This window comes from Vidua macroura, chromosome 3, assembly GCF_024509145.1.
Source record: "Vidua macroura isolate BioBank_ID:100142 chromosome 3, ASM2450914v1, whole genome shotgun sequence".
Lineage (NCBI taxonomy): Eukaryota > Metazoa > Chordata > Aves > Passeriformes > Viduidae > Vidua > Vidua macroura.
Window position 1 is genome coordinate 26,335,148 of NC_071573.1, and position 25,115 is coordinate 26,360,262.

Here is a 25,115-nt window from a genome sequence, read left to right on the forward strand (position 1 = left end):
TTGACTCGCATTACTTTGTGGAAAAGTAGAACCTCAGGTGGAAGATGACTTGTTTGCTTGTCAGGCTGTCTCAAGTATGCATATGTATTGGTTTAGGAGAATTGGGAACAGATTTTTCCTTTTTTCTTCTGTCTCCTTCAAGTGGAGAGCTGAAAACCTACTTTTGGCAGGTTTATGTAAAATGGTGTTTTAACCTTCCATCTGTGTTCTCAGATTCCTCTTGACAACATGACCAATGAAATGGAGCAGAGGGTGGAACCGCACAATGACTACTTCAGCACTCAGTTCCTGCTAAACTTTGTGATCCTTGGCACCCACAACATCACCGTGGAGTCCTCTGTGATAGACTCAAATGGCATTGTCTGGAAAACTGGGCCTAAAACAACTATTTTTGTGAAGTCTCTTGAGGATCCATACTCGCAGCAGGTTCGTCTCCAGCAGCAGCAGGGGCAGCCTCCATCTCAGCAGCAGCAGCAGAGAAGTGCGTACTCACGCTTCTGATTGCCACAAGGGACTCTCCTGGTCAACTGGTATTGCAGGTTTTCTTGGACACTTCTTTTTAAATTTTTTTTTTTAACACTTTTTATTACAACCTTCTCCTGGAAAGTCTCAAATGCCAGTTTGTTGCTTCTTAAATTATCTGGAGTACATTTGAACTTGATACAGCAGAGGCAGTTGTTCAGGTTTGGAGTTGTGCTCTTACTATAAGAGCCTCTACCTGATCTCTAACTTCTGTTTACCAACCTGTTCCAGCAGGCTCCACAAACTACAATAGCAGGGGACACTAAGCTTGTTGACTGGTACTTTCCATGCTGTTGTTTCCTGAAGCACATAGGTTCCAATGTCAGGCTTACAGGACATTGGGAAACACTTCACTTTGGCTGGTTATACAGAAATGAGTGTAATACCAGGTGTGTATCTTTTAATGTAAAGGAATTGGCAGGAATATCCAGAGATTCTTTTTCTGACATCTTAGTAGCAAGTTCCGGTATTTGGCTGGTGTATGTATGTTGTTAGAATTCTTCAGCACTACTTAATGCATGCAGCTGGAAGAAAAAAAAATGCAGTTCACTTGTGATACCCAGTCACTGCAGAGGGAGGAGACTGCTTGAGGGGTTGCTGTCTGGGGAGTCTTGCAAGAGGCAGAGTTTTACAGGTGGGAATAATCACTGTCTCTCAGATGATCTGGAAGATACTACCGTGTTGTTTTTAAATTTTCATGGATGTGTATTTCTGAAACATTTGTTTTGTTGGGGTTTTTTTATTTGCTCTTTTAAGAGGGAAATTAAAATGAATAACAGCTTGCAAGCTAACAGCTTTGTTTTTTAAAAGGAGTCCTTTATACCAAAACTTTGTAATCTTATGTGTTCTTTGACTAACTTGCTAAGCTTAATTGTTAATTTTACAGGACAACTTGAAATAGAATTTTGCCAATTCCAGAAATTGATCCAGAATAATTTTGGAAATGCACTGTTTCATACATAATTTTCACACTTCCTTTGTAATATAAAAGGCTGAACTGTATCTAAACTTGCAGGCAGTAGATGACATAACCTGGTCTTCATAAATAGTCTCTGCTTATCACTCTGTAGGAAAGCAGGACCCACTTGAGTGAGGAAGAGGAATGATGGCACTTCTTACATGCTTCAGCTTGTTAATCCCTCTCATTGGAGCAGAAATTTTTATTGTTATTTTCTCAGCAAATTCCCATGATACTGTTATTTCTTCAGTCTGATTTCATTCTAGAGCTGACTTCAGTTTACAGATTTTGCTTGCGTCAAATACAGAGAATACGATAATGAATTGCTGTAAGCTGAGGCTTCTTTTGCATAGAGGATGAAGAATTTTTTGCTGTGTTTTCCCATAGTAGTTCCTCTTGACTGGAGACTATCCAAAAAAAAAAAAAAAAACCAAACAAACTGGAAGTGATGATGCTAGATATCATACCTTGGTCAGGCTGTAGACCTAACTAGAGATCATAACTGGGATGCAAGGTTGAAACAGAAGACATAAAATTGGTGAAAAGTTGAGCAGCATCCTCTGTGAATGATTTTCCTTTTGAGCAAGAGACACAAAATGCCACTGCCTTTCAAGCTGACTGAGGAAAGTGGTGGTTTCTGTCCCACTTTTGTGTTTCCATGCCCATAGTTGTGTGTGTGTGATGTATTCATCTGTGTGTGCACACATGCATATATGTACCTGTAGCTACAGCTAGTTAAATGGTCCAGAAAGAGCTGATTGACCTGCTGTTGTCCATGCTTTCTGTCAGATTGAAGATCTGAACTCTTTGTGGTCAGTTGGGTTTTTTCATTAAAGCCATAGATCAGTGTCTTTACCACAAAAACCTCTGTATGATAATGTAAAAAAAAAGAGACTTGGAGGTCAAAGAGTTTTTTTTTTGTTTTGGTTTTTTTTTTTGGTTTTGTTTTTTTTTTTTTTTTGTTTTGTTTTTTTATCCTGCATAATGAATGTGTGTTTCTTGCTCTTATTGACCAATATCTTGGTGGAAACCTTTGGTACCATTCCAAAACAACTCAGAAATTACAAGATATTTCCACACTGGGGAAGAAACTTTTCTCGTAAGTCATGTGATGTTCAGAGTGCATAGCTAAACTTAGGAGAAGCCTAGTAGGAACAAACCCCAGCCTTATCCAGGGAAAGCCCTGCTCTGGCCTGAGGCTTAGCTGACTGTGGGCTGGTGAGATTAACCCTACTACAGCTGAAAAAAGTGTTCCTTCTATAAACACATCTGCTCACCTGATCTGAGAGGCCTCTAGAACTCAAAGAGCTTGTATCAGTTTTAAAGCCAAGCAAGTAATACTTGAAGCCTGAGAATCTGGATGTTAGGTATGGGAAATTGCAGGGGGAGGAAAATTGAAATTGCTACTTTATTGGAAATTGTCTTGTATAGGAAGGTGGCTTGCTGTACAAATACCTGTATTTCTAAACTCTGAAGAGTTTATCATGCTGATTCATTTGCAGGTTAGTTATATGTGTGTGCTGATCAGGAAAGGCCCTGGACTTATTAGTAAATTCTCCTTTTATGTAAGCACAGTGTTTTATGTTTTGTTGGATTTGCAGTGAGGTTATTTTGTGTGTGTGTGTTTTGTTTGTTTTCTAACATGGTGTATTTTTTATTCCTAATATGCTGGGAAATATACTTGTCAAACAGAAACCACAGGCAAACAATGTCTCAAAATACCTAAAGAGAAGTGAGGAAGAGTGTTAAAGTTACAGCAATATACAGAAAGCTGCTGTTGGAGCTATCAGCAGTGAATGTGATCCTTGACTATTAGTGGAAGCAGGGAGGTTATTCTTGTTTGAGTCCTGCATTCAGTTTCTGGTGCCTGTTCTTGAAGATGTGCAACAAAGAATTTGGAAGGCACTTCTAGATATGTACCCAACTTAAATCTCCTTAGTGTTTCTCAGTAAACAAAGCAGTAACTTGACTACTATGCATAGCTGCACACTGATAATGGAAGACAATTCAGATCTGTTTCACTTACTGGCAGAATAAAGAAGATATTCAGTGGCTAGACATTGGTCCTGAGACAGCTGCTAAGAATTCAAACAACAGAAGGGCTTATGCAGACATGAGCTGTTCCTAATCATTGAGATATGCCTTCATCTGGCTTGGATAAATTGTTGGGCTGAGCAGGAGGAGATGATGGAATGAAGATGACTGGAGGTGCTGATAATATGTGCAGTGCAGCATTAAGACAATAGATTTTGCTGCTTAGGCTCTATAATTTGACCTGACCTCTCCACGGATGGTGTAGCCAGTTACTCTTGGAAGTAGTTGCCACTCTCATTCCTGTGAACATGTGCTGAGGCATGTGTCCAGAAAGTGTCATTTCTGGATTCCTGGCTGATCCCTTGCTCCAGGCAATGTGGAACTGAATGCAGGGCAGGGAAGGAATGTCCGCTGTCAGATTCTACCTTCCCCTGGAATTTGGAGTGTCATCTCCTGCTAAGGTCATTCAAGTGTATTTCAGAAGTGATTCCTGAAGTTGCACTCATTGTGGGTATTCATGGAATCTTAGACTTCCTTTCCTATTTTTGTTTCCTTGGATATGCCCTCATTTTACCCAAGGACTGATATGCCTTAATATAGCTGAAGTTTTTGTATTTGATAGAGGATAGATTTCAACTTAAATCCTTTGAAACTTTACGGGAATTGCACATGTCTAGAAGCAAGTTCAATGGTTCTTTAAACATATGCATAAACTTATAAAAATTATTTTGTGATACCACAACTTTAGTTAAAAACCCCACCAACCTACTGAAAGAATTTATAGGATTTGAAGGAATTTTCTTGCATTCCTAAAATATCTTTTGAGTGATATTCAGTATGTGTGTGTGTATGCATATAGAGAAAGTGAGATCTCATACAACACAGTATGGAGGTATCTTGCCTTCAGATGAGCTTCATTTCTTTTCTGGTTTGTCATCTTTCTGTTTGCCTAAAGTGCTTGCTGTGTCCTTGATCAGCATATTTACACACATGTCCTTTTAGTTCCTAACAGCATCTTCTCTGAACAATCTGTTCCTTTTTTGGCAGTGCAGGTGTACTCAGGTGTCTGCACTGTGCAAACCAAGTCGGCAGGGGGTAAAAATAGAGGGTAGATGGGGGGAACCTGGGAGCCCTGCCAGCTCTCAAAGCATTTCTGAGTTGAGTAAAGCCCAAGAACTGGTAGTTCTCTCTGCTTGACTGCAGTTTTGTGTCCAGCACTATGGGAGCTGCTCTTGCTTCCCACACATAGGTGCCTCCAAGGACACAACCCGAGATGCTAAGCAAAGGCAGACTTACCCAGAACCTTGGCATTTTCACCTCCAGAGCAGAGAGAGTGACTGAGAAAAAAAAAAACACTTCTTGAAATCAAAGGAAAACCGAGAGTTGCATGCTTTTCTTACAAGGCATGTTATGCAGTGTTGCAGTTACCCTCTCCCCCTGTGAATCTTTAAGCCAGGTGCTGTTTTGTGTCACCAGGAAACAAGCCTATCTATCTTGGTGACCCTTGATAGTTCCTGAGTTGTTTGTACTCCAAGGAACATCTCTCTTCCAAACAGCAGCTGCTCAAACTCACTACTGAAGTCCCAGATTGCTGCATTTCAGTGAGCAGTCATCCCACGTCTGCACTTCAGAAAGTTGCTCTACTCTGCTGATTGTTAGCTGAGAAATAGGAAACATTTCTTTGGTGTTCTTATTTGCTTTTAAGATATGGTCTTTATCTCTTGCTTGCATACCTCCAAGTGATGCTGTCAAAATTAAGAACAGCTTGGTTGTATGTTAATGAAGTTTGCATTTAGCCTCAGCCTCCTGACCCAAGGATCTTAGATAAGGTAAGGGCAGCATTCAGTGAATTCTGAGAGAAAAGTCTTTCTGAGGTTAGAAAGAGCCTATAACAGTGCCTTAAATACTTTAGTCTACTGGACACCTAACTGTAGTAAAAAGCTGATTTTTCTTTTTATCAGAGCTCACCAGTGACCCAGTAGAGCAGTCAAGAAGATACTGAAACTGTTTTATTTTATAGATGATAAAAAACTTAGGCCATAACCACTTCACAGTCTTAAAAATCATACTTTTTCCTTATAGATAAGTAGTCTTATATTCACATTCCCTCAGATATGATTGTGGAGCTCTCCAGAAGTCTTTTAAAACTTTGATTACTAAAAGCAATTGTTTGGAAGGTTTTTTTTAATGGGTATCAATGGTGACTACAAAGCTCCAAGGACGATGGGATAAAATAAGAGACTTGTGTGGGTTGGCTGATTTAAAATACCTTTGCTCAGCATTTTAAGTATGTGGCTTGCTGGTAATCCATTTTATAGAGTCCATCCTTGCTTCCCAGAAGCTCTAAATTTAGGAATGCAGTTAATGTGAAATTAAGAGCTGTCCGTGCTTAACACACAGCTAACTATGGAGAAAACCCAAGGAGTAGTAGTTGAGCTGCAAGACACTGGGATAAATATAAACTCTGTGTGATATGGATGGATGGACTCTGCCAAACATGGTGGGTGAGTCTTCAGGGTACAGTTTCATGCTTCACTTGACACCATCTAGGTGTGTGGCAGTGCTGGAAAGGGACTCTGTCTTGTGCTTATTCCTGACTCCAGCTTTGTTCTTTGGATCAGATCATGAGTTTATCCACTTAAAACAGTTCCAGTTGGCTTGAGTGTTTTTTCTTCTGCTTTGTCTTGTCTGGCTTGGTCAATGCAGTCAGTACCAGAAAGGCGATGGGGAAGAATGTGGTGTATCCTGGAATTGTGAACTGCTGGACTGGCTGACTGTGCACCTGTAGTGTATTTCTGTATTTAACAGGAGTCTGGAGGAAACTGAGTTCATGTGCATCTGAACTATGGCTTTTCTGCGTGGGCAGCTGGAGAGGGCAGAGAGCACTGCAGAGTTCCCTGGCCGCCTGCAGCTCTGAGTCACCACCCACGAGTGAGTGAGGCGACAAGGACAGGAAGGAAGGAATGCCCTTTGGAGCAGTGGCTGGGGCCAAGCCTGTGTGTCAGTCTCTGCTCTGCAGCAGGTGAGGCATGCTTGAGTATGTCCTGATTTGCCAGCAGTGCATGTGGGCAGCATCTCATAGTAGTGAGCGATGACGGCTTCTGACTCGCTTTGTTTCAAAGTCCCAAGGTTTGCAGAGGTCTGATTGTAGATTATACCAGTGATATTCCTACATGAACACTTAAAAATTCTAGCTACAGCTAGGCTTTTATCACTTAGCCTGAAATCCACTGGTACTAGTTTCATGGGTACGTATTTGCAGAAACTGGTCGGTGCAAATGACAGTGTCCAAACCACATCGTTGAGTGAAGTGGATGGAGACCTCTCAGAGCTGGTCACCCACTTCAGACACAGAGCAAATTTCAGGAGTTGTAATAATTGACAAAAGATGTCTGACCTCTTCAGAAGGTCTTTCCCTCATTCCACAAGGGAGGAGCAAAAGCAATTGTAATTAATTAGGCTAATTATTGCTACTCATCAGTGAATCTATGTAAGCAGTGAGCTGATCCTCCCTCCAATGTACAAACTCTAATAGTTTATTTCCTTTATCTCTGTCACCTGTATTGAATTGATGTGCATTTTCACCCTTGCCGAGGAAGAGGTTTTCCTGACAGCAGTCTGTGCCATGTGAGAGAGATGCAGGAGATTTCCTTGGTTCTCCTTGTTGTAAGGGTTTAAGTTTTAGTGTGGACCAAGTCTTTGTGAGTTGGGTAGGAATTTCTGAGAGTATTAACCCTGACTGCATCTGGCTAGTACTAGCTGCATCATAGATCCACTGGAGAGATTTGTGTTTCTGTTAGTGTGTGTAAATTAGGTTAAGAACAAAAATATACACTGATTTTCATTTAGGGGAGAATGGGACAATTAAGATAAACCAGAAGACCAGCTTGAAGGCTGTATGTTTAATTGTATTCTGGTATTTCAGCCTGACCCTAGAAAAGCACCCAGTTGTGTTGGTTTTCCTATTCAGAACAAAACCACATAACAAAAATAAAAACAACCCTCAAACCCCTAATTCTTTGTTTTGCTGTTCAGAGTTTTAGGAATTCACTATGGTGATAGAATATATTGTTCTGTTTTGTGGAGGGATTTGTTTTTGTATAGGAAAAAGGAGGACACAACCTCCATGACTCTTAACTGTGTTGCAATGCCTCCAGTAGTTCAATTTGGCAAGATAACAAAACCAGTGAAGAACTTAAAAGGTAATTAATGCTTTTGAGAAAAAATATTTTTAAATGCCATGCTGATGAATCTTTTTTTTTAATTGAACCTTTTTTCAACAAAAATCAGTGCTGAAGATCAGGTACTCATGTTCAGGTCTGCCCTTTAGTGATGTGAGTGTACTAAATGGCAGATGGGAATGTTGATGATTCACTGAATATATTTATGTGTCAACACTACCTCACCAGAAAGCAGCTTACCCAGAGGGATATGGAACTTAAAATTTGTTTTCAGTGAAGCCTGCTCTGTAGTACAAATACAGTGAGCTCTTGCTGTGAGAAGACAGATGGGAGAGCCCTCTGTGATGCCTGTCTGATCACCTGAGCAGCACCTTTCTGCTGCTCTTTGTGCTCTCTGGGCACTGTCCTTGCAGTGATGGCTAATAACAGCACCTACAGGCTGTGCTGGTTTCAGACAGCCACTGCCAAGTCAGCCCCTATTTACCTGTGGTGTGGTTTTTCTGACTTGTGAGTTCTCACTTGTGTGTGACCACTTATCTCCTCCTGGCAGAGATGAAAATATTTCTGCTATGAAAAACTGCTGGGAGCTTGATATCCTCTTCCTGCTCTAAATCTTTGACCACTTCCAGCAGCTCCAAGGCAGCCCAGGGAGAAGCTGGCATTGACCACCTCAAATACTCTGCCATGCAATCTGAATAAATTTGAAAAATGCCACTTTTAATCTCTTTAACTTTTACTTTCAGCTGCTTCTCTGCAATCATGATAGCCATAAATCATGTTTAGCCTATTCTCATTCCTCATTTTTATTTTTAGTATATGACTCCAGGAAGTGTGGCTTAAAAAAAATAATTTTCAAAAGAGCCAAATGCTCAGTAAAATCTGTCCTTCTGAAAAAAGATATAAAAATCTGCCCTTCCAACAGTATTGTTAGGCAATTCAATTCGTTTTGGTTTGACTTTCAAATGCCCAGTCTTGCTGGACTGTGCCTGACATTTTGCCATTCAAGGAGTAAAGGATTATCACACAGGAACTTAACAGTAGTTTTACAAGCCAAGTGGCTGCCACTCCATCCTGTGGGTGGGACTTGGGCAGCACTTGTGTGACTTGCAGTTGACAAAAGTTGATGGCAAATTAGCAATTTAAAAAATTATCACTGTAATTAATCACCTGTTTTATTTCCTCATCTCCGCCCTTTAGAAGAGATAAAAAAGCCCAGCATGCTTCTTGTGCTCACAGAAATGATTACAAGTAATAATGTTATTTACTTAGTACACTAGAGTATGGAAGTACTAAGATCACACGTGAATAAAAACATAACTCATGTTGTCCTTTATCTTTCCTTCAGGAAGACTTTGACCTGTAAGTTGTAAAGAAGCTGTGGAGCCTGGCTCAGTCCCAACAGTTCAGCTGTTGGAGCAGTGTTTCATTTGTACCCATTCTTAGTTCCAGCTGTGGTGCTGATAATGAAAAGCTGACAGCTGAAGGGCAGAGGTGGAAAGCACTTTGTCCAGCAAGAGAGCAGCAATCTACAGCTGTGCTGCCTGAGATATAATTTGTTCACCAGTGATGTGATTACTCAACAGTCTGCATGGATTCACAAGCCATTCACAAGACTTGAATTTCTAAACAGAATGTAGACAAAAGTTTCCTTTAATGTAGGACAAATCCCTGTAATGCTGTAGTAGGGTTGACACAGGGCACAGGATCTCTGCCATAGTTCTGTGTTGGACTGCTGTTAAAATGAGGTACATAATTCATGCTCAGCACAGGCAGTTGAGACCATGACTCATTTGTGCCTCTCTAAAATATTAAACTTCCAGGCCACTTCAATTACAAGTTTGGCAAGACGTACAACCTGATACAGTAAAATATTTATCTGTGTTACCCAGGTAATGGCAAAAGAATCCAGTCATTACAAAGAATGCTAATTGTGATTAATTATTTATTTAGTTTCTTTAATCATTTTGGCTACCTAGGAGTAGAAGGAGCTGCAGTTGCATGGACATTTCACTTACTAAAGTATTTTGGAGATGCATGAAAACTTTGCATCTTCAGGAATATAAGCCTTTGAAGTATTTGTGCATATGTAAGCAATTGTTACTCTGAAGGAGGGTGGAAGTTAAAAGAAACTGGACAAACTTAAACTTCTGTAACAGCAAAGATTAAAACTTAATTCTAAAAGAGAATCTGAAAAAGTTCTCGAGATATTTGAGTTTTGAGGAAGGGGAAATACAAACACTACATTTAATCAATGCACTCAAATAGCACATGTTAAGTAATGAAACTCTACTGATGAAGGACTAATTTAAATGTTCTTGATGATTAGGTCGAATGTAACAGAATTAGTGCTTCCGAATTGCTAAAATGAGAACCTTGTCCATGAGCATTCTTTTTAATCCAGATGGTAGCAAGAGCTAGATTTCACATGCATTGTATCATAGATTCAAAATTCAATTTTTTTTTTTTGTATTTATGTAGGCAGCCCTGTTGAGCTCTGTGTACAGAAAACAGATGTACTTAGCAGTGGACTTTGCCTGGAACTGAATGCGTGCAAATGGCTCTATATGTGAAACTGTAGAATGCACTGAAAAATCTGAGTATTCCAGCTCATGTTTCCCTGCATAGTGAAGTCACTGACTAGCGTGATCAGATTATAAAAAGTCATCTTTGGTGTTTATGTAATACCTAGGTTCAGCTGAACTATTTTTAATCAGGAATTCATATTGTTTATCTTGTATGTTCTTTTATATCCTTTCATCCTGCATTTGCATGCATTGTGATGACCTTTTGTGGAAACCCTGCAGGATTTTTATAACAGTTCAGCTGAAATTCAATGTGAACTCAATCAGCTGTTACAGGCTGGGTAGGATCTCAGCAACACAGCTCACAGAGCGAAGAGCTTCTGTGAACAAGGGTACAGAGAGTTTTTCTGTGATACTCATTGCTTTTCTACTGGAACATAATGTTAATCCATTTATTTTGTAAGGATATTTCATTTTTCATCTGTTTTTAAAGATGGTGACCAGAGACTGTAGGGTTTTGGCAGCTGCTGATGTCTGAGCTGCAGCATTGCAACACAAAATTGCAAGTCTATGTTTTTATCTTTTTGTTTTGAGCACAAAGTCAAGTAGTGTTTTCTAAGGGCTCTGGCAAATCCTGGTGAAGAATGACTGCTCCTGGGTGTGTTGGTTACAGCAGTGATTTGCAAATCTTCCTGACTTTCTGCAATGATTAAGGCTTCTTTAGACTGTATTACACAGTATATTTGAGCAAGCTTGATCAACTTTTTTCCCTGCAATCTATTGCCTTGATTCTGCAAATTCACAAGTGAATTCTACTCAGTTGTGTCTTCACTGAGCTGCTAGCTTGTACTTTTTCATCCATCACCTCAAGACATAATCCATAGCTTCTAACAGGTCATCCTGCACAGCAGTGCTTGCACCCAGTCCTTGCAAATGCACCCAGTGATTCTTTCTGTAACTCCCTGAAGTTACTTTTGCCAAAAGTTGCGATGTTTTTAGTTTCTGTCAGGGAGGAGGAGGAGCAGAATGAGCTGGGCAATGCTGTGCACGTGTACAGTGCAGATCACCCTGGCTGCTTTACAGTCAGTGGCAGCCTCTACCTGACCACGTGTCAGAGCTGCTCCCTTCTTGCTCACCTTTCACAGGGAAAACTTAGTGGCCAGGAGCAAGTGTGAAGGTGTCTGGCAGCATAATGAATGGCAGAGATCCCTCACCTGTGAGGCTCACCTGTGAGCCTTTCTGCTGTAGATTTGGACATGTGTAATTAATGTTTGCTCGCGGTCCTAGATGCTGCTGCCATCTAGGAGAGGGAGCCCAGGGAATGTTTTTGTGCACTCATCTAACAACTGATGTTGGTTTAGATTTGGGGTTGGTTGGCTGGGGGCGTTGGTTGTTTGTTTTTTAATGTGTACCACATCCTTAGGGGAGAGATGATCAATATTTAAGGAATGTAACAACTCCTATATTACCTCCACTTGGAGACAGAAGTTACCACAATAAGAGTGTGTGTTGTAGGGAGTGGAATGTGCAATATAATTTACACAGTCCAAATTACTGGCCTCCACCCCAACTTGAGACAGCAATAGCTGGTGTGGAACAAGAAGGTGGCAAGCCTCTGCTTCCATTCCTCCCTGCCTTCAGGAAAAGAAAGAGCTTATCACTGGGCATGGTAGATACTCATGGAGATGTCTGAGACATTGCCCTGGCCAGGGCTGCTCCCTGCTAGGTTGTCAGCTGGTAATCTCAGGCACCAAGATAGTCTGGAATTCAAGTACCACCCCGTGGTATATCCTGTTTCTTCACCAGTGAAGCCTGAGAACCCTTACTAACAAGCTGTCACAAATGCAACATAATTTGTTCTTCAACTGTTGTTTATTTTTCTGTTCATCTTTGGTAGCTTTGTCTTGGTAAGAATCTAACTCAGTCATCACTAAGTATTAACAGTGGAAAAGAGGATGCAAGGCTGGGTTTGGGAGGCAAATTCCTTGGAATACACAAGTACAGAGAAGAGAACATTAAATAGCAGGTTAAATACTCAAGCGTACACTATGCTGTATTGAGCTCTTTCTCCAGCATATTACTGCTTTGATCCATACTTACAGTTTGCCAATCCAGACACATTTTATGACAAGATAACATTTTACTTACTTTTTCACATTCTTGCTCTGACTGGGACTTTCTGTTTCTCTGTAAATTTTTGGCCTGAAAGGTTTGAATGAATGTCTTCTCTTTAGACAGATGCTGCCATTTAGAAGTGTTATCTGAAAGACATGCAATTAATTCTTGACCTCAATTAACTCAGTAGGCCATTCTCACAGCTGAGTGTGATAAGCAGCTATGGTTCTATGATACTGAATTTGCTGTGATGTATCATTCAGCATTAACACAAGGCACATCTTGTTTGATAATTTTTCAGAACCTCAACACATCAGCCTGTTCCGTCTTCTCCTTCCTCCCCCCTTCCAAAACTTATAGTGGCTCCACTGATGTCTCAGTCTTGACAATTTTAAGTGCAAGCAAGTGGAAAGATCTGAGTTCTACTAATAATGAGACTTCCTTTATCAATCGCACAACTGCATTTAATACTATTTTTCAACCCCCAAAGCTGGGGATGCATCCTCACCTGAACAACATGGTGAGTGTCCTGCTCAGAGCCACCAGCGTCCATTGGAAACCTTGGCGCTGTAGAGCAGGGAGGTGACAGCTGGGACCTTAGAGAAACTTGCATTTGAGAGTGTGAGATAAGGCACAAAACACTGGTAGATCAATCAGCCTCAGCCTGGGCCACATTGGCTCGACAAGGGGGTGTAGGGCTCCAGAGGAGCTCAGTGAAACTGGGACTACTGATATTTTTATATGGAGAAAAAGGAATAAGAGTTGAGCAGATGGTTGAAAGAGTTTTTATCTTCCACTTGCATCACTTCTGTTTGACAAAGGGAGTTTCTGTTATGCTTTTACTTTCTTCAATATTTTTTTTCTAAATACATAGTATTACAAAAATAGTATTACAGTTATTTCTATCATTAGGAAACTGTATGATTTTGAAACCTTACTTTAGTTTCTTTGTGCCTTTTTGTTATGAGACTTAGGCTGAACAAATCAAACTATGTAATCCCTTGTGGATTCATCCATGCCATTAGGATTGCTTTTCTTAGCCACAGTTAACAATGGTGTAATGGGTTTTACAACATTTTATTATGTTGAAATGCATCAATAGCACTAATGATAAACAATTGTGGTATTTCAGGAAGAACAATTTCCAGCTCTTACTGCACATGCCAACATATGGAGCTTTTGGGCAGCACTTGACTGTGTGGCATGAAAATAGGAAGTAATTGTCCCTTACAAACATGTTAGTGCTGTGGCACAGACTTAAGGAAACTGATCTTGGATGTGGTAAAAAAATACATAACAGCATTACTATAATCTAGATGAAAACTCCTCTTTGACTGATGACTGTTGCCTAAGTCTGTGCTGTTGGCTGGTATAAATCAGGATAAAGTGGTTTGGATTGGCTGTAGGGAGGACAGGACGGAGCTTTATTGTTGGTGCCAATCAGAGGACAGGGCGTGGTGCCTCCTCCCTTCCTCTCCTTCTGAGCACATTGGGCCTGCCCTAAGCCTGCCTGGCTTAGGAAGATAAACTTAATATGAAACTACAGATGAGATGTATAAGGATTTTCTGGAATTCAACCTCCTGCATCTATGGAAAAAAAGAACGCTTCAGTTAAGACCTAATTGTGGCTTTGCAGTGCCTGAAGAGAGCCTACAAGAAAGATGGAGAGGGACTTTATACAAGGGCATGTAGTGACAGGACAAGAGGGAATGGATTCAAACTAAAAGAAAGTAGGTTTAGATTAGATATTAGGAGGAAATTCTTTACTGTGAGGGTGGCGAGGCACTGGCACAGGTTGCCCAGAAAAGCTGTGGGTGTCCCATCCCTGGAAGTGTTCAAGGCCAGGTTGGATGGAGCTTTTGAGCAACGTGGTCTAGTGGAAGGTGTCTCTGCACAGAGCAGAGGGGCTGGACTAAATGGTCTTTAAGGTCCCTTCCAATCAAAGCCATTCTGTGATTCTATGATCTTTCCCTGTAGGAAAAAAAAAAAAAAAAAACAGGATACCTTTTAATGGCTAACTGATAGTGTTGTCTCCCTTAATTAATGATTACTCATTAACTAGTGCCAAAAGTATCTTTAACTGAAGTTTTCCCAAAGAAATGATTAATTGCTGTTAACAGTGGACATCAGTATTCTACATTCAGCAGAGAGATAGCAACCGTGGTTTTCAGCCAGGTAGCGAGGCTGCAGAGGATGTGGGTAGCTTGAATGCAAATTATGGTATGACTTCTCCTTTTGGATTTCCTTGAGCTTGTGCAAAAACTGTATAAGCAGCTTGCAACATGGATGTGTTCATGACCTTCTTTGGGTAACCAAGTTAAACATAGTCTTGAGGAAGCTCAGCAAAACAGTTGCAAAGCTGCATATGGCATCATAAGACAAGGAGGTTGCATGCTGTGCTAAACTGGGGGAGGGAAGATGAGGAGGTTTTTAATAGATCTCTGTCCTGATCAGATTTCAATGATAGTATTTATTTTACAATACCTGCTTCCTGGAAATGCACAGTGGACCTTGGATCAGACCTGATTAGTTTGTCCCCAGGTCTTCAGTCAGCTCAGCTAGGATGGATCTTTGCACTTTGACCAGTGCTGTTTGAAATCACTGGAATTCAGCACATGGACAAACAGACTCCCCCACAGAGGCAGTGGCAGCTGTCGTTGTTACACTGGACTCTTTATTTTCTTTTTCAACTCAAAAGTCACCACTTTCCTGAAACATCAATATTAATTTTAGATTGTAATGCTATAGAATTCAACAAACATAAGAAGGATAAAGTAGTGTGAATAACGTTTTTGTAAAGCTGTTCACTAGGGATTTAAGTGTGATAATCACATTTAATAACAGCGATAAGTATTTATTTAGTTCTCTTATATTTATGGTTTGATCTACAAACACTGACTTGGTGTTAAGAGTTTACCAAAACCCAAGTAGGTCAGTCTGGTAAATGTTGACTTGAAGTGAACTTGAATGAAAATAAGAGCTTCTTCTGATCTTTATGCAACATGTGAACTTCATGACCAGGGCCATACAGTGTAGTGCTTCGTTTGCCAATACAGATGGAGAAGAATATTAACTCAGGGCCTTCAAATTCCTGTTTTTTCTCTATATGTAATTTTTTAAAAGGCTAATCACAAAACAGTGTGATAACTAGAAAATATTGAGTCCCATCTGCCTAAAGACAAGTTGGCTTCATCTCTGTGTTTGTGCCATGCTTCCTTATGCAAACTTAATGGGCTTACAAAAAAATCTTTCAAAGTGCAAGCTTATATATAATCAGCATGTTATCATTGCCTGAAGTAATAAGATTCTGTAGAAGGGATTGAATTAAATCAATGTTACGGATAAAAGATTTCATAACCAAGCTAACGAAGAGGTTAAAGATTAATTAGTTGGAGTAACTCTAGAGCTCCTCTCTTGCAAAAATGCCAACAAACCAACACAAAACAAGATGCCACAAAAATCAAAAGCAAACCCTCAGCTCAAACTTGCCTTGGTGACAGTAGTGTCAATGGGGTGAAGAAAACACCCATGGAACTGAGATGAGGACCCAGCTTTGTTGTGCTCTATGTAAGCTGCCCATTGGCTGACACACAGAGTATGGCAGAAGCACATTCCATACAGCAGCAAATGGAAGTGGTTGCATTGTGCTGTATCTGTTACCCATCTTTAATAAGAGGCCTCTGTCAAAGTCTTCAGTTTAGCTTTAATGTGAAATCAGACACCTCAAAACACCTGAATTATTCAGCTCACAATTACAGGGGCTGCTATGGAGACTTTATTACAGTATTAAAAGGCATTGTAATAGCAGGAACAACCTCTCTGGTTTTAAAGATTATATAGATTTGGCCAACTGTGAAATACATTGAGTAACATTACCAGGTCTGCATATGAGTTACAGAACGTGTAGCTGCAATAAGAGGCCTTATATTCCTCATATGCTGGACCAAGAGTAACCAAAAAAATTATAAATATGATGTGTACATCTTATGTAAAACAGATTGAAATGGAAAATCAAAGAGTAGCATTGTGTGAAGGTTAACAAGCTCTGCCTAAGTGGAAAATTATGAAATTTGCATAGAGCTGGTAGAAGAAAGGGAGTGATGGCTACATCTGTCTCACCTTTTGCTAGTCTTGACTAGCTGGAAAATTGTTCAAATGGGATATATTCTGGGTTTTGCCTGTCTTACAAAGGTGAAGGTCATGAACAAGATGACTGCACTGTTCTTAACCAGCTCCAAAATTCCTTGATTTTCTCCTGTTTTGCTGTAGAAGAATAAGTACATTCAGATATTAATGTACCCAAATTCTTTTGGGAGATCAAGATAGCCTTCACTGAAGCATCATATGGCTTTGTCCCCCTCTGTAGCTTATACTCTTTAGAGTCTTTGTGGTGGAAGTAGTATGGATGCTGGTTATCACACTGCTCTTGTGCCACAAAGAAAATAAATGCATCCAAAAATAGTTAAAAACAAACCTTGACAAATCCTAAATAACAGAGTACTTCTAAATATTAGAACATAATCTCCACCTGAAAAAGTTTATGAACTTTTTATGTGTCTGTACGAGGTCAATCTATTTTGACACCGCCTTGGACTCAGCAAACAATTGGAAAGCACATGATAAATGAAAATTAGGTATTAAATGGGACAAAAATACCTACCCATAAAGAAAGCCCAACTAGGCTGGCCAATTAAATTGAGCAGCAGCAATCCACCAGATGAGCTCCATCTGAAATGCAGAGCAGGGAGGATGCAGTGCACGTTCTTGACAATCTCACTATGTAAAGACCCAATTTGATGCAGGACTTAGTAGATGGAATGATGGGACCACAGCCAGCTCCAGCATTAAACCTAAGCAGTCTTCTCTCTTCTCCAGTATTTTTGTACACTGATATTTTTATATCCTGATTTTGTGTAGCTGTGTCTTCCATGTTGCATGGCTTCCTTGGCTATGCCTTAGTTTGCTCTGAGAACACCCCAGAAGCTGTGTGTCAAACTTTATTTTTTACTTTATGTTGGACAGGACTTCAAGCATTGCACTGGAGTTGCCTCACTGGAGCCAGGCTTCTTCTTCTGTCTGCGTCTAACTGTATAAAATTCCCTTGGGCAAAATTACAAATGCAATAATGCCTGGTTATAAAATGTTTACTTGGTCTCATTTAGGCTTACAAAAATTTTGGAATGAAATATTAACTTAAAGAGCTATGTAACAATCCAACTTGCATCATATTTAATTATTCCTGATTTAAAAAAACAAACAGCCAAACAAACAACAACCAAAACCCATTTCAGGTCAAATGCTCCTACTTCAGTGCTACTTTTTATTCACTCAGGAAGAAATACATTTTGTTTAGTCTGTCTTACACTAGTGATAAAAATATGGCCCTAAAACAACTCAAGACCTTAATTTGGCATCCTGCAGTCTTGTTCAGTGAGCACTGTCTAAGATCTGATGTCAACTGAAGCTAGTACAAGGGAGAAGAAAAGTGTGCATTTATCACGCGCCTGAAAGTTTTGGTCATGCTTGTGATGTTTCCTCTGAGGCCTATAATTTTTTTTTAACGTGAAAAAACTTAGCCTTTCATCCAAGGGTTTAAATATTAGAGAAAACTATTAAAAATGGCAACTCTGTATGCTAGAGCCAAGGGAACTGGCAAGGCTGCAGCTGGCTCATCTTGGTGAAGGGATCTGGAGGTGCAAGGAAGGGAAAGAAAGTTGTCAGGGGGCTGAGATTCAGCATCAGCTCAGTTAAAGTCTTTTTATATAAATTCAGGAATGTGACAAATGTTAAAGTCAATGCCACAATTTACTTCCTTTTTAACTGCTGCTTCATGTTACCCTGAAGCGTCCTTAAAAGAATTAAAGTGCAAACAAAAGCATCTTTGACCAAAAGGTTAAATAGGCTGATAACATTTACTTCCTGGAGAGAAATTACAAAAGGCAAGTGGCCTGGGTTTTATGTTTTGTGTGTGATAAATGAAGGCGAGCCTTCAAAAGGAACCCGTGTGTCTGAAAGATTACTGAAAATAGATCTTTTAAAAAGCATGTCTGCTGTTGGATGACTACAGGAAAGAACATGGGGTCAACTTGCCACTGAAGTTCAAGGGACTTTGACAAGCACGGTTCCTCCTGAGGTGCAGCTGGTGGAGATGGAGTAACGGATACTGTCCTTTAAATTTAAGAATCTACCTCGAGAATGGATGTGATTTTGCCTTTCTTACAGAGTCTGCAGTAGAAGCTACTGTTACAGAGTATTTTGGAAGGTTTAACTGTTGTAATGAAAATGTTAAACGTTCCGAAGACAGTAATGCAAAAATCCTTCACACTGGGGTATTTGACACTGCAAAGCAGCTCAGAGTTTATTTTATTTTAATTTTTATTATTTTCTTTATTTTTATTTAATTTTTTTTCCAGATCCTAAAACTGCCTCCCTTTTGTGTTTTGGTGTGGGTTTATCTTTTTTTCCCCTTTCTTTATTGCAGATTATAGGAAACATGGTTCTTGATGCTTCTTTAAACTATGACTTTTCCAAATCTAATGCTAACTACTTAATTCACTTGAGATGCTTTCTGTGTTTATGTTCCCCTGAGTATATTCCCTATTTCATATTATGCATCCCAGCAGCCTGTGCTCTGCACATTCCCATCTCTGTAGTGCCTCATGGCAGTTTAGTCTTCTTCCATGTTTTCTATCATGCTCTTTTTTTTTAAATAAAATTTTATATAATTCCCCAAGTAGCCAGTTGTTTTTTCCTGAGAGGCTGGAAGCAGTAGTTGTTTTCTGCTCTGTAGAATTTAGTCAGAAAAATTATTTTCTTGTCCTTGCTGTCTGTATGACAGAGATTATGATTTGTAAAAGACCATTTTGTTTTTACTGTCATCAGCACACAAGTGCGTCCTCCTAACCCTATTTCTCTCCAACCATATGGCATCTGCAGCTTCAGTTTGCTGCATCGAAAGCAAGCAGGAAGAGCTGATTGAATCTGGTCGTGACAAATGAGCAGCTTTTGATTTGCCAATCTTTGACCTAGACTGAGGTTCAAAAGCATTCCAAAACTTGCTGTTTCCTAACTCCAGAAACCAATCCTTCAGCTAGCTGGCGTTTGCAGCTCCAAGCCTGGATTCCATTATGGCTGTGACTTGCGGACTGCTTGGATGACTGTGCTGCCATTTCCTCCTCGCAGCTCTAATGCTACAGCCAAGTTGGAATGCAAAGATGCGCCACTGAAGGGCAGATATGACAATGACAGTGGCTTAATCACTTCTGGAAGTGCACCCAGACATGAGAAACATTACCTTCTTCAAAAGGCTTTTGAGGCGTTTATGACTGACACCTGACTGTAATTGTGTAGCCAGATCCACTGTTCAGGTCCAGCCTATGCAGTAACCTGTGTACTCGTCAGGATAACTTGTTAAAGCAGCCAAATATATCAGATGTTTGTTTATTTCTATGTCACATTCACACCTCTAACATGTGTTCCCTTCTTACTGGCAGGAATAAGCCCAACCTTCTTCTGTGTTTTTGGTCTGTAGGTTTTTATGAAGGTAAGTGGGAGACAACTCCAATATTTATTTATCTGCTCCAGCAATCATTGACATTGGTTAATGACCTAATTTTACCACTGTTCATATCTGCAGCTACCAGTTAATAAAAACATTAAAATGTATTTTTATGATGATCAATAATGACATCCCTGTCAGTATTTCTCTGAGGCTGAAAAGAGGAAGAGGAGGTATATGGGAGGTATTCAGTCAAAAACCACAAACTTTAGAGAAATTATTAAAAAGACCATAAAGTGAGAGCTGCTTATATTAATACTTTGCCCTTTTTTTTGCATTTATAGTAGTAAAAAGCCAAACTATATATATTGAAAGCTCATGAAACTCAGAGATTGAGGAATGGCTTCCAGAAATTGAAATTTATTTTTCTTAGAATCGAAACAAAAAATTACTTGTGATACTTCTGGGCTTCAGAGTTACTGACCTAATAAAAATTGCTGCTTTTAGTTGTCTCCTTCTTTTTGTTTGCAGGAATGGCACACATATAACCTAAGAAAGGATTCTTCAGAGGTTCAGACTGGGTGGCACAGCTGGCTTCTCAAGAGCAGTGGGGTTATTTCATTGTGCACACTTCCTAGGACCTGAGTTGTCCATGGGAAGGCCAGGAAATGAGGAATAGGGGTGGGTCTTTGCTACGAGCTCATTCAGCAGAATGCTAAACCACAGCTTCCTAAGCACTAAGGCAGTCACTGACAAAGAATGAATGCTTTGTACAGCTGCTGCCCCATGTGCAATTCCTTTCTGCAGGATAAATTGCCTAATTCATTACTTGTCTAACATCATTTCTGCAGTCCCTCATTGGATGCATCGGGTTTCAGAATACTGTTCCAAACTGTGCAGTGTGAATCACATTAAGATACTTAAATTTTTCTAAAAATTCATTATAATAAATATTTTTAATCTTGGAATGATACATAAACTAAGCTTCATTTTGCTGTTGGATGTAAAAAATTAAAATGTATCCTTAATTAAGGCCTAAAAATTGTCCTTTTTCTACCTGAGAATTTTGGAGCAAAATGTTGCTGAGAATAATAACTTCAAGTTATATACCCAGAGTTGTTTGTGTGAGATATATGGAAAAAACCCCAAAACCAACATAAAACTCAAGATCTACTGACGCTGGTAGCACTTCAGAACAGCTCAAGCTGACTGCATAATGATTACTGAGCACAACTGTCAGGTTTAACCTAGGAATAAAAATAACACAGGTAAAAAAATGCCCAGACTTGGAAACACTTATGCAAGATGTGTCCTTTTTGTCAAAAAGGTCAGAAGTTTAGTGTTGTTTTGTTTTTCTCAAATAGAACATGATGGTATTATTTGGTTGTTTGTATTTTTAAGTTCTCAAATTAAATTTATCTGCAATAACAATTTTGTTTGCTTCCTGGAAGAGAGGTTGAGATTTAATTTTGTTGATGGTACAGTCATTTCTGAAGCCTCATTATCTAGGAAATGGTAGACTAGCTTTACACATGGCATGGTTAGTATGTGAAACCGATACGTTTTTCAGTCCACATTTTACAATTTGAACGTTTTTTTTTTTTTTTTTCAGCACAAAAGATCTTCTAGCACATCTCCTTGTTAAGGTGGTTTCAGCTGCTGTTCTTCCTTAAGAACGCAAGCAGAGTTAAAATCACTGCAAAGCCATTCTGCTCAGTGTAAGTGTTTTAACAGTTCAAGTAAGCAGAGGGAGCAGCCTGGTCAGGCCAGAGAGAGTTGATGGAAGTCTGGCAGCGCTCTTCCATGGTCTCTTCAGGGGTTACAGAGGGGACAGGAGCAAACCTGTGTCTGACAGGCACAGTGAACACACAAGAGGCAACAGTCCTGTCACCACAAGGGATGATGCAGTTACACAGAAGGCAAAAAATCCTCACCCAGGAGTGATTTTGTAAAGGTGCAGGTTCTCTGGATGGGGCTGTCAAGTCTCTGCCCTCAGCTGCTTCTGTGACGGTGTCAGTTGTCTCTGTAGGTTGGAGACCATCACAGAATTCGTTTGAAGGTAGATGATGTTTGTGGCTGCTGGGGAGGGATGAGAGAGAAGGAAGGCTGGAGAAGTTGATCTATAAAAAGCACGCACAAGGGACTTAGGACTACAAGGACAAGACAAAATGCACTGTTGCTGTCTGGGCCCAAAGGGTCTTTCTGGTGGTGCTGAGGGAACCTGTGGCAGCATCCTCTTCTCCCTTCCCTGACTGCCCAACTTTAACCAAAAAACAAGGGTGAGGGGGAGTCGTGGGGCCGAGCCGTGCTGCTCCCTGGTCACAGAACGAGAGTTACACGGGATGCACAGCATTGGTTATCCAATCCAACTCCCGGCCCTGCACAGGACACCCCCAGGAGTCACACCATGTGCCTGGGAGTGTTGTCCAAACTCTTCCTGAGCTCTGCCAGGCTTGGTGCTGTGACCACTTCCCTGGGGAGCCTGTTCCAGTGCCCAACCACCCTCTGGGTGAAGAACCTTTTCCTAATATCCATCTTAAACCTCCCCTGACCCAACTTCAGGCCATTCCCCGGCTCGTCCCGGCGTCGCCCCGCCCGGCTCCGGGACGGGAGCAGAGGCGCTGGGGCAGCCCCTGCCTGTGCCCCCTCCGCGGAGCGCGGGTGTCCGCGGGCCGGCCCGGGATGCGCTGCGGCGGGGGCGGCTGCGCTCCGGCACCCGTCCCGGTGTCCCTGCGTGTCTGTCTGTCTGTTTGTCTTTCTCTGTGTGTGCGTGAGTGAGAGCGGGAGGGTGCGGGGGGCTGCGCGCTGCCCGGCGGGGGCGGCGCTCGCTGCAGCGCCAGCCCCGCTCCCGGGCGGTCACGGCGGACGCGGCGGGGGCGGAGAGCGCGGCCCCAGCGCCCGGCATGAACCCGCGGCGGGGGCTCGGAGGCGGCGGCGGTGCCGAGGTACGAACCCCCGCCCCCGGCAGGTGCAGGGTCCTCCCCCCGCCCGCGGCACCGCCTGCCCTTGCGGGGCCGGGGCTCGGCGCGGTCCCGCCCGCGGAGCGCCGAGCCCAGCCGGCAGGGAGGGGAAGGGTAAGCGAGGGGAGGGGAAGGGAAAGCAAAGCAAAGCGTGCCAGGCCCGGCCGCGGGCGCGGGAGAACCGAGGTGAACCCGCGGTCTGCGCCTGCCCGCCCGGCCCGGCGCTCCCGCCTCCCCCGCGCTCACGCCGCCCGCCCCCCTCTCTCCCTCCGCAGGGAGCCGCAGGGCGAGCAGCGCTGCCGCGGCCGGGCTAGCCACCTCCGGGTCCATGAGCCGCCGCCAGCCGCCGCCGCCAGCCGAGACCGCCGCCGCCGGGCCCAGCTCCCCCAGCCCCGCCGCTTCCGCCGCCGCTCCGCCGCCCCGCCGGAGGTGAGTCCCGCGGCCGGGCCGCCGCCGCCCGCTGCCTCCCCGCCCCGCGGGCCCGAGCTCCTGTCAGCCGCGCCGGGGCGGGGAGAGGCCGCCGGCAGCAGCCGTAGCGCCCGCCGCCTTTTCGGGGAGGGGGAGATGGAGGGCGGCCGGGAGCACGCGTGTGTGCCCCGCCGGGAGTGCGGGCTGGGGTCCCCCGGAGCCCGGGGACGGAGGTGGCGCCGGCCGCAGGGTCGCGCCGCAGCCTTCGTGCCCCCGAGGCGGGGGTCGCTGCCTGCCCGGTGACTCGCGGCCGGCGCGGGAGCGGACTGGGGCCGGGACCGGCTCGGCGGACACCCGCGCCTGGCCCCCTCGGGGAGCGCTACCTGTGCCACCTTGTTCTCTGCCCGCAGGACGGTCCCGCGCCCTCCGCTGTGAAGAGCATGGCCGTGACTCTGGAGCAGGCCCAGAGGGTGGGCTATACCTGCCTGAAAGCACTCCTCAGGTTCGCCTTTATGGTCGCCAATAACCTGGTTGCTATTCCGTCCTACGTCTTGTATTTAATTGTGCTGCAGCCTCTCCGAATATTGGACAGCAAAAGCTTCTGGTATATCGAAGGAGTGTTGTTTAAATGGCTTTTAGCTATGGTGGCTTCCTGGGGCTGGTGGGCAGGATACACAGGTAAGAATGTCTTACTAATTAGAAACAAACTAATATGTTAAAAGACTGTTTTCATAAGGGGATACATAGAGGCATATCTGAATGTAGTAGATATGCAGGATGTTGTTTCAGTTGTCTTACACAGATGTATTTCTCGGTTGAGATGCTGTGTACTGAAACGTTTTTTAAGTCGTAGCTAGAAACTTTATATGTTTTAAGTGGTTTGCAGTCAGTATTTTGTGCTAGTTAAATGGGAAATATGACTTCTTAGTATCTTGATCACATTATTTTAGTGTTGTGTTAAAAAAATACGTCTCCTCAAAAGAGAGTTGATTCATACTGTATGTGTAGCTAGTGGAATTAAACTTTTCTTATATTAAGTGTGTGCATCTCTAAATCATCTCCCCTTAGAAATACCAGGAGACAAGGCTAAGAAGTTTGACATGAAGCTCTTGTCAGAAGAGTAGGTCTTCTATTCCTTGCAACAGCTACTGTCTTTTCTGCCGTCTCAGGACAGAGGGAAACCGAGGGAACCTCTTTCATTCAAGTAGTGATACGGAATATTTCTCAACCGTATGACTCTTCATTTACTGTTAGCAGAGCTAATTACAGTATCTGTAGGGTTTTTCCCTCTGCATGTTTGCTTTGTGGTTATTACTGAACTTGTTTTTGCTTGTTTAGTATTCATAGGCTCATCAAGGTGATGGACTGAATTGAAATAATAAGGAAGGCTCTGGTCTTGTCCTTGAATGCACTGATTTTCATCCTGGCTACTGCACTTTGTGCGAAAAACAGCCATCAGTTCTTTATATGAGCTTTGGAAAGGGAAGAAGTTAATCTATTGAGTGTAAAGTATGAGCAGCCCTCCTAAAATTCTTTCCTTCTCTTCTGCCCAGGCTGCATCTGCAGGTCTTGTGTAAACGAGAAAAACAAGGAATGGCAGCAGACAGCTCTGGAGTCTGGTCAGACTCCTGATTAGTCAGAAAGTCAGTGTTGACCCAGACGGAGTCTTGTTAGGCAACGAGCGCTGACGCCTCTGTGCCAGTGTGGCTTTTGGTACCCTGTCGTGTGCCTTTCCGAGATGCACAGAGTTTCTGTGGATACTCTAGGTGAGCTTCCCATTCTTTTTAAGGAGGTGGTGGCAGCAGCAGCAAGCTAGACTGATCTGTCGGGCTACAACTGTCACAGCATTGCACTGCTTCAAAACTGCCTTGCCTGGTACAGCTCAAGCTTATCCAGAGATGCTGTTTAAAGACCTTT

General features: G+C 42.3%; 2 protein-coding genes across 4 annotated transcripts in view; both read left to right on the forward strand.

The window, feature by feature from the left end:
- Positions 1-17,548, forward strand: part of INTS7 (integrator complex subunit 7) — a 40,299-nt gene extending 22,751 nt beyond the window's left edge. Inside the window, exons 20-21 of one of the 3 annotated variants that reach the window (XR_008436566.1) lie at positions 214-911; positions 17,355-17,548. Coding sequence is in view for 1 of the 3 variants with exons in the window: in XM_053974715.1 (XP_053830690.1) it covers positions 214-501 (288 nt within the window). In the remaining 2 variants the exon portion in view is untranslated. Of the gene's footprint in view, positions 1-213; positions 2,343-6,322; positions 6,515-17,354 lie in introns of those variants that run through there. The other 2 variants (XR_008436565.1, XM_053974715.1) reach the window with 2 other exon arrangements.
- Positions 17,549-21,494: 3,946 nt separating this feature from the next.
- Positions 21,495-25,115, forward strand: part of LPGAT1 (lysophosphatidylglycerol acyltransferase 1) — a 60,508-nt gene continuing 56,887 nt past the window's right edge. Inside the window, exons 1-3 of the mRNA XM_053974716.1 lie at positions 21,495-21,548; positions 23,066-23,219; positions 23,609-23,876. Of these exons, the coding sequence (XP_053830691.1) occupies positions 23,639-23,876 (238 nt within the window). The 5' untranslated portion in view covers positions 21,495-21,548; positions 23,066-23,219; positions 23,609-23,638. The remainder of the gene's footprint in view (positions 21,549-23,065; positions 23,220-23,608; positions 23,877-25,115) is intronic.